This window comes from Octopus sinensis, unplaced genomic scaffold, assembly GCF_006345805.1.
Source record: "Octopus sinensis unplaced genomic scaffold, ASM634580v1 Contig06874, whole genome shotgun sequence".
NCBI lineage: Eukaryota > Metazoa > Mollusca > Cephalopoda > Octopoda > Octopodidae > Octopus > Octopus sinensis.
The window spans coordinates 5001-15000 of NW_021829628.1; the positions used below are offsets into that span (position 1 = coordinate 5001).

The 10000-nt window shown below is 43.1% G+C and overlaps 1 protein-coding gene across 1 annotated transcript in view; it reads left to right on the forward strand.

Annotated features, from left to right (window-relative positions):
- The window catches only part of LOC115227681, a 15130-nt gene that overhangs the window by 2618 nt on the left and 2512 nt on the right, over positions 1-10000 (forward strand). Inside the window, exon 2 of the mRNA XM_036498697.1 lies at positions 8315-8413. Coding sequence (XP_036354590.1) covers positions 8315-8413 — 99 coding nt within the window. The remainder of the gene's footprint in view (positions 1-8314; positions 8414-10000) is intronic.

Below are 10000 nucleotides of genomic sequence, written 5' to 3' on the forward strand. Positions count from 1 at the left end.
TGGCTGAAACGTTAGCACGCCCGGCGAAATGCTTAGCGGTATTTCGTCTGCCGTTACGTTCTGAGTTCAAATTCCGCCGAGGTCGACTTTGCCTTTCATCCTTTCGGAGTCGATTAAATAAGTACCAGTTACGCACTGGGGTCGATGTAATCGACTTAATCCGTTTGTCTGTTCTTGTTTGTCCCCTCTGTCTTTAGCCCCTTGTGGGTAGTAAAGAAATAGGCATTTCACTCGTTGCTACGTTCCGAGTTCAAATTGCGCCGAGGTTGACTTTGCTTTTTATCCTTTCGGGGTCGATAAATTAAATACCAGTGGAATACTGGGGTCGATGTAATCGACTTAGGCCCTCCCCCAAAATTGCTTCCTTTGTGACAAAATTGAAACTATTATTATAAATGCAGCATGCTGGCAGAAACGTTAGCACGCCGGGCGAAATGTTTAGCGGTATTTCATTTGCCCCTACGTTCTGAGTTCAAATTCCGCCGAGGTTGACTTTGCCTTTCATCCTTTCGGGGTCGATTAAATAAGTACCAGTTACGCACTGGGGTCGATATAATCGATTTAATCCCCCCCCCCCCACGCAGCTATTCTTGTGGCAAAAATTTGAACTCATTATTGTCCTAGGTACACTATGCCTAAATTAGAGCTGGGGTGGTCATGGGTCTTTTATCTGCTATTTGTTACAGTCATTAGACTACGGCCATGCTGGGGCACCACCTTGAGGAATATTAGTCGAACAAATCGATCCCAGAACTAATTCCGCCCCCCCCCCCCACCGCCCACCGCCTCGTACTTATTCTATCGGTTTCTTTTTCCGAACTGCTATTTTACGGGGAGGTAAACACACCAACACCGGTTGTCCAGCAGTGGGTGGCGATGAAGGACAAACACAGACACGAAGACTCACACACACGCACACGTGCACACACATACACAAACAGATACACAGAAACACACGCACGCAGAAACACATACACACTCACAAATACACGCACACACAAACACACGCACACACACACACACACGCACACACGCACATGCACACACACACACACGTGCACACACACACACATATTTCTGTCTTCCAAATCCACAGGCACTCACAAGACTTTGGCTGTCCCAACACTTGCCCAAGATGCCACGCAGTGAGATTGAACCCGGAATCGCGACAGCCATGGCTACGTGTTTAAGAAGCTCGTTTAATTACCATGTGATTTCAGCTTCAGCGCCACCGTGCGGCGGCACCTTGGCCAAATGTTCTCTGTTATAGCGCCTGGGCAGCCAATGTGAGTGAATTCGGGAGACGGAAACTGTGTGGAAGCTCGTATTGTGTGTATGTATATATGTATATAGGCGTAGGAGTGGCTGTGTGGTAAGTAGTTCGCTTACCAACCACATGGTTCCGGGTTCTGTCCCACTGCGTGGCACCTTGGGAAAGTGTCTTTTGCTATAGCCTCGGGCCGAATAAAGCCTTGTGAGTGTATTTGGTAGACGGAAACTGAAAGAAGTCCGTCGTATCTATCTATATATATATATGTGTGTGTGTGTGTGTGTGTGTGTATGTTTGTGCGACTGTGTTTGTCTTCCCAACATCGCTTGACAATCGATGCTGGTGTGTTTGCGTCCCCGTAACTTAGCGGTTCGGCAAAAGAGACCGATAGAATACGTACTAGGCTTACAAAGAATAAGTCCTGGGGTCGATTTGCTCGACTAAAGGCGGTGCTCCAGCATGGCCACAGTCAAATGAGTGAAACAAGTAAAAGAGTAAAAGAGTAATATATATGTTTGTACTATGTGTGTTCGAGTGTGTATATATATGTGTGTGTGTGTGTGTGTATACATGTGTATGTATGTATGTTGTTGTGAATATACATACATGTGTATGTATGTATTTATGTATGTATGTATGTATGTATGTATGTATGTATGTATGTATACATGCACACAATGTGTGTGAGTCTTTGTGTCTGTGCTTATAACCCCACCACCACCACTACCATTTGACTACCGGTGTTGTTTTGTTTACGTCCCAGTAGATTAGCAGCTTGGCAAAAAATAAGAACTGGGGTCGATGTGATCGGCCTGTCCTCTTTCCCCCCAAATTTGAGGCCTTGCGCCTCCAGTAAAAAGGATTATTATTATTATCACTATTGAAAGGCGGTGAGCAGGCAGAATCGTTAGTTTGCCGGACAAAATATTTAGCAGAATTTCTTCCGGTTTTATGCTCCGAGTTCAAATTCCCACTGGGGTCGACTTAGCCCTTCATACTGTCAGAGTCGATAAAACAATTACCAGTCAATTACTGGGGCCAATGAAATTTACTGGAGTCGATGAAATTTATTGGAGTCGATGAAATTTAATGAAGTCGATGAAATTTACTGGAGTCGATGAAATTTAATGGGGTCATTGAAATTTACTGGGGTCGATAAAATTTACTGGAGTCGATGAAATTTAATGGGGTCATTGAAATTTCAGATCTTATCAGTAGAAGAAATGATTATTTATTTATTTATTCATTTATTTATTTATTTTAACAGACTACAGATCTGTCCTATTCTTTATCGAAAAGCCGGGCACGCAGGCGGTACAGTGAGTTTGAATGGTTACGTAAACAGCTCGAGATAAACCACCCAGATATGTAAGTTCCTGAAACCATTTTTACATCTATATAATAATCTGCTTGTTCGTTCGCCCGTTATACCGTAGTTAGTTAAAGGGGTGGAGGCGGAGAGAGTGAGAGGTGAAGTAAAAGGGAGAAATGTGAGTAGAGAAGAAAGAAGGGAGGAGTATAATAATACACTGAGGCCAAATGCATCACGTGGTTAGTTGAAGAGAGAGGAGCAGAGCGAGAGAAAAAGATGGTGAGAGAAAAGTGGGAGAGAGAAGTGCTGATGACGTGCTGTAGGGTAGGACGGGGTAGATGAAGAGAAAGAGAGAAAAGTTAAGGACATGAAGTGACAGCGTCGCAACATGTGGTAGCTTCGCAACATGTGGTAGCGTCGCCACATGTGGTAGCGTCGCAACGTGTGGCAGCGTCGCAACATGGGTCAACACCGGTTCTGACGTGTCCACACAGCGACGGCATAAAATTTAATTGCTGCTATGGGAAATGATTGCTCTGCTTTATGAGTTTTCGCTTTACGAACGCTCTCTGGGAACAAATTAACTCGTATATCGAGACATTACTGCATTTCCGGAGATCTAGATCCTTCTTGAACACCACATCCAATCCTTTAACCGTCCACGAACACATTCCTTAAATGATTGTGTTCTTCTCGTCCTCGCGATGTGTGAAGAATCTGTTCCTCGCCGGGGAAACTCCAGCAGAACCAAACAAAGAATCTGCTCCGACGAACAATAACGTTCCAGTTTTTCTTGTTTCTTAGAATCAACACACACACACACACACACACACACACACACATAAACATACATACACACACACATAAACATACATACACACACAGACAAAATATGTGTCTATGTAACCACTGTATTAACCTATTTCTTTACCACGCACAAGGGACCAAACACAGAGAGGACAAACAAGAACAGACAAACGGATTAAGTCGATTATATCGACTCCAGTGCGTAACTGGTACTTAATCTATCGACCCCGAAAGGATGAAAAGCAAAGTCGACCTCGACGGAATTTGAGCTCAGAACATAACGGCAGACGAAATACCTGTTTCTTTACCACCCACAAGGGGCTAAACACAGAGAGGACAAACAAGAACAGACAAACGGATTAAGTCGATTATATCGATCCCAGTACATAACTGGTACTTAATCTATCGACCCCGAAAGGATGAAAAGCAAAGTCGACCTCGACGGAATTTGAGCTCAGAACATAACGGCAGACGAAATACCTGTTTCTTTACCACCCACAAGGGGCTAAACACAGAGAGGACAAACAAGAACAGACAAACGGATTAAGTCGATTATATCGACTCCAGTGCGTAACTGGTACTTAATCTATCGACCCCGAAAGGATGAAAAGCAAAGTCGACCTCGACGGAATTTGAGCTCAGAACATAACGGCAGACGAAATACCTGTTTCTTTACCACCCACAAGGGGCTAAACACAGAGAGGACAAACAAGGACATACAAACGGATTAAGTCGATTACATCGACTCCAGTGCGTAACTGGTACTTAATTTATCGACCCCGAAAGGATGAAAAGCAAAGTCGACCTCGACGGAATTTGAGCTCAGAACATAACGGCAGACGAAATACCTGTTTCTTCCACCACCCACAGGGGCTAAACACAGAGAGGACAAACAAGAACAGACAAACGGATTAAGTCGATTATATCGATCCCAGTACGTAACTGGTACTTAATTTATCGACCCCGAAAGGATGAAAAGCAAAGTCGACCTCGACGGAATTTGAGCTCAGAACATAACGGCAGACGAAATACCTGTTTCTTTACCACCCACAAGGGGCTAAACACAGAGAGGACAAACAAGAACAGACAAACGGATTAAGTCGATTATATCGATCCCAGTACGTAACTGGTACTTAATTTATCGACCCCGAAAGGATGAAAAGCAAAGTCGACCTCGACGGAATTTGAGCTCAGAACATAACGGCAGACGAAATACCTGTTTCTTTACCACCCACAAGGGCTAAACACAGAGAGGACAAACAAGAACAGACAAACGGATTAAGTCGATTATATCGATCCCAGTACGTAACTGGTACTTAATTTATCGACCCCGAAAGGATGAAAAGCAAAGTCGACCTCGACGGAATTGAGCTCAGAACATAACGCAGACGAAATACCTGTTCTTTACCACCCACAAGGGGCTAAACACAGAGAGGACAAACAAGAACAGACAACGGATTAAGTCGATTATATCGATCCCAGTACGTAACTGGTACTTAATTATCGACCCCGAAAGGATGAAAAGCAAAGTCGACCTCGACGGAATTTGAGCTCAGCACATAACGGCAGACGAAATACCTGTTTCTTTACCACCCACAAGGGGCTAAACACAGAGAGGACAAACAAGAACAGACAAACGGATTAAGTCGATATATCGACTCCAGTGCGTAACTGGTACTTAATCTATCGACCCCGAAGGATGAAAAGCAAAGTCGACCTCGACGGAATTTGAGCTCAGAACATAACGGCAGACGAAATACCTGTTTCTTTACCACCCACAAGGGCTAAACACAGAGAGGACAAACAGAACAGACAAACGGATTAAGTCGATTATATCGATCCCAGTACGTAACTGGTACTTAATCTATCGACCCCGAAAGGATGAAAAGCAAAGTCGACCTCGACGGAATTTGAGCTCAGAACATAACGGCAGACGAATACCTGTTTCTTTACCACCCACAAGGGGCTAAACACAGAGAGGACAAACAAGAACAGACAAACGGATTAAGTCGATTATATCGACTCCAGTGCGTAACTGGTACTTAATCTATCGACCCCGAAGGATGAAAAGCAAAGTCGACCTCGACGGAATTTGAGCTCAGACATAACGGCAGACGAAATACCTGTTTCTTTACCACCCACAGGGGCTAAACACAGAGAGGACAAACAAGGACATACAAACGGATTAAGTCGATTACATCGACTCCAGTGCGTAACTGTACTTAATCTATCGACCCCGAAAGATGAAAAGCAAAGTCGACCTCGACGGAATTTGAGCTCAGAACATAACGGCAGACGAAATACCTGTTTCTTTACCACCCACAAGGGGCTAAACACAGAGAGGACAAACAAGAACAGACAAACGGATTAAGTCGATTATATCGACTCCAGTGCGTAACTGGTACTTAATTTATCGACCCCGAAAGGATGAAAAGCAAAGTCGACCTCGACGGAATTTGAGCTCAGAACATAACGGCAGACGAAATACCTGTTTCTTTACCACCCACAAGGGGCTAAACACAGAGAGGACAAACAAGAACAGACAAACGGATTAAGTCGATTATATCGATCCCAGTACGTAACTGGTACTTGATTTATCGACCCCGAAAGGATGAAAGGCAAAGTCGACCTCGGCGGAATTTGAACTCAGAACGTAACGGCAGACGAAATACCGCAAAGAATTCCGCCCGGCGTGCTAACGATTCTGCCAGCTCGCCGCCTTAAACCACTGTTAACCATTAAACAAAATAAGCACGTGCTAAGGGGCATCGACTGAACGGGGTGGGTGGGAGGTCACCAGAGAAATGGTAAATGGTTGACGGCACAAAAGAAATCACTTTAAACTTGCTAAAATAATATTCAAAAAGGTTTCTATGATTGGAAATATAATTTCGAAATGTTCGTGGTGTGAGGATGAAGATCTGATCGAAGACTTTGCCATTAAAAAAAAAAATAGGGAAAAAAATCTACGCTTACTCTTTTACTTGTTTCAGTCATTTGACTGCGGCCATGCTGGAGCACCGCCTTTAGTCGAGCAAATCGACCCCGGGACTTATTCTTTGTAAGCCCAGTACTTATTCTATCGGTCTTTTTTGCCGAACCGCTAAGTGACGAGAACGTAAACACACCAGCATCGGTTGTCAAGCAATGCTAGAGGGACAAACACAGACACACAAACATATACATACACATACATATATATATATATATATATATATATTATGTATATATATATATATATATATATATAAATATATACGACAGGCTTCTTTCAGTTTCCGTCTACCAAATCCACTCACAAGGCATTGGTCGGCCCGAGGCTATAGCAGAAGACACTTGCCCAAGATGCCACGCAGTGGGACTGAACCCGGAACCATGTGGTTGGTTAGCAAGCTACTTACCACACAGCCTAAAATATGATAAGTATCAGTGCTTAGCAGATTTGTAGAAATAAGGTCGGGCATTCTAATTACCTTCATGTACCTTCAAAACAGGTACGTTTCGAGTGTGTTAGTGTGGATATTAATATCTTGTCATTTACGACACTTATGTCTTGTATATATATTGGGCTGGCGCATAAATATTGCGGCTTTTTTTCAACAAATTTTATTCAACAAAGACAATAGTAATATTTAACAAAAACATCTTTAAATGACGGTCTGACTGTCTGCCAAGTAAGTGGGAAGCAGTAATTGAAGTAGATGGTGAATATGCTCCGGAATAATCATTTAAATATGTTTTTGTTACATGTTGTTATTGTTTTTGTTGAATAAAATTTGTTGAAAGAAAAAAAAAACAAGCCGTAATAATTATGCACCAACCCAATATATATGAAGGCGCAATGGTCCAGTGGTTAGGGTATCGGACTCACGGTTTCGATCCCCAGACCGGGCATTATGAGTGCTTATTCAGCGAAAACATCTAAAGCCCCACGAGGCTCCGGCAGCGGATGATGGCGAACCCTGCTGTATTCTTTCATCACAACTTTCTCTCACTCTTTCTTTCTGTTTCTGCTGTACCTGTATTTCAAAGGACCAGCCTTGTCACACTGTGTGTCACGCTGAATTACCCCGAGAAATATGTTAAGGGTACACATGTCTGTGGAGTGCTCAACCACTTGCACGTTAATTTCACGAGCAGGCTGTTCCGTTGATCGGATCAACTGGAACCCTCGTCGTCGTAACCGACGGAGTGCCAATTCATATATGTACGTACTTATATACAAATATTTACACAACCTTTTTATTATGCCCACGGGCATATGGCGTAGTGTTAAGCGCGCGGGGTACTAACCCCAAGATTCCGAATTCGATTGCAGGCAGTGACCTGAATAATAATAATAATAATAACATCAAAAATACCTTAGGAATGAGAACCCAGCTTCGAAATTTCCCAAGAGACACCTGAAGAAGGCTGGAGGATATATAAGCCGAAACGTTGTGTTAACAACAAACAAGATGAGGACAAATACCCATCAATTGTAAATAATCTCTTTTACTCTTTTACTTGTTTCAGTTATTTGACTGTGGCCATGCTGAAGCACCGCCATTAGTCCAGTAAATCGACCCAGGACTTATTCTTTGTAAGCCTAGTATTTATTCTATCGGTATCTTTTGCCGAACCGCTAAGTTACGGGGACGTAAACACACCAGCGTCGGTTGTCAAGCGATGTTGGGTGGGGGTGGGGGACAAACACAGATACACAAACATACACACACACACACATACATATATATACATATATACGACAGGCTTCTTTCAGTTTCCGTCTACCAAATCCACTCACAAGGCTTTGGCCGGACCGAGGCTGTTGTAGAAGACACTTGCCCAAGGTGCCACGCAGTGGGACTGAACCTGGAACCATGTGGTTGATAAGCAAGCTACTTACCACACAGCCACTGTAAATAATCTTTTTATTGTTGCAGCAAACCTTCCAAGTTACCCAGACATTTATATTTCAATGAGAAATTTGATGAAGACTGTATTGCTCATCGGATGAAAGGACTTCAGAAATTTCTATACGAGTGAGTTGTTTTGTTATTTGATATCTTTTTCTTTATTTTCTCTTTTTACTTTGTGTCTCTCACTTTCCTTGAAAAGGTTCACCTCAAGTTATTTCATGCACACTTTTGTATCCACATAGTTACGTCCCTTTCGAAACCAGCTTTCAGTCTGTTTTCTCGCTGACAACCGACGTAGAAAAAGAAATCGAATTAATTTCACAAAGGACCTTTTGTGTCGTCCCTCATCGTGCTACAAAAAAAAGGGAGCCAAATCCTGTTCAACTCACACGTTACGTTCTTTACCCTTTCAACCCGGAATTTTTTTTTTATCTCAAGGCCTTTTTCTCAAGTCGGTAATCGATGTTGTCCAAATGAAAGGCAAAGGGGCCAATACAGCTTGGCACCAGTGACATCACAACTCATTTCTACAGCTGAGTGAACTGGAGAAATGTGAAATAAAATGTCTTGCTCAAGAACACAGCCCGGTTTTGGAATCGAACTCAAAACCTCATGATTAAAAGCCCGACTTTCTAACCATTGTTATAAACCACCCTATGCGAGCCTTTTGAGTAGTCATTATAGTGTCATACACTAAGGCGGTGAGCTGTCAGAAGCGTTAGCACGCCGGGCGAAATGATTAGCAGTATTTCGTCTGCCGCTCCGTTCTGAGTTCAAATTCTGCCGAGGTCGACTTTGCCTTTCATCCTTTCGGGGTCGATAAATTAAATACCAGTTACGCACTGCGGTCGATCTAATCGACTTAATCTGTTTGTCTGTCCTTGTTTGTCCTCTCTGTGTTTAGCCCCTTGTGGGTAGTAAAGAAATAGATATTTCGTTTGCCACTACGTTCTGAGTTCAAAATCCGCCGAGGTCGACTTGGTCTTTTATCCTTTCGGGGTCGATAAATTAAGTACCAGTCGCGTACTAGGGTTGATCGAATCGACTAGCCACCTCCCCAGAAATGTCGGGCCTTGTACCCAGAGCAGAAAAGATTATAGTGTCATACACTATAATGGGAAGAAACAATGGAGAACCAATGAGCTAGCAGAATCATTTGCACGATGAACGAAATGCTTAGCGGTATTTCGACTGTCGCTATTTTCTGAATTCAAATTCCGCCGAGGTCGACTTTGCCTTTCATCACTTCGGGGTTAATAAATTAAGTACCAGTTGCGTACTGAGGTCAATCAAATCAACTGGGCCCCCTCCACCAAAATTTCAGGCCTTGTGCCTATAGTAGAAAGTACTATAATGTCATACACTCCGATCATACGTCTGACGTTACATACTTATCAGAAAAACCGGAGCAGTACTGTACTGTGTCACATTGGTTTTGACTGGCTCGTACAGCAAATTACTCGTACAATGAGGCACTCGTACTGCGAGGTTCTACAGTATATGATTTAGTTGGTGTGTTAGTTGGGCTGTCGATGCACATACTTGGGCGTGTGCTTCTATTCGTCTAAAGAATCGCAGATAAAGAATCTTTGGAACGTCTTACAAATCTTCAGTGTGTGCCACTAATGGATTGGCACATTAGGGTAACTGCCCTCAACAATAGTGCATGGCTTTTGTTCTCTGTCCCACAGAACAATATCAGGCTTGGTG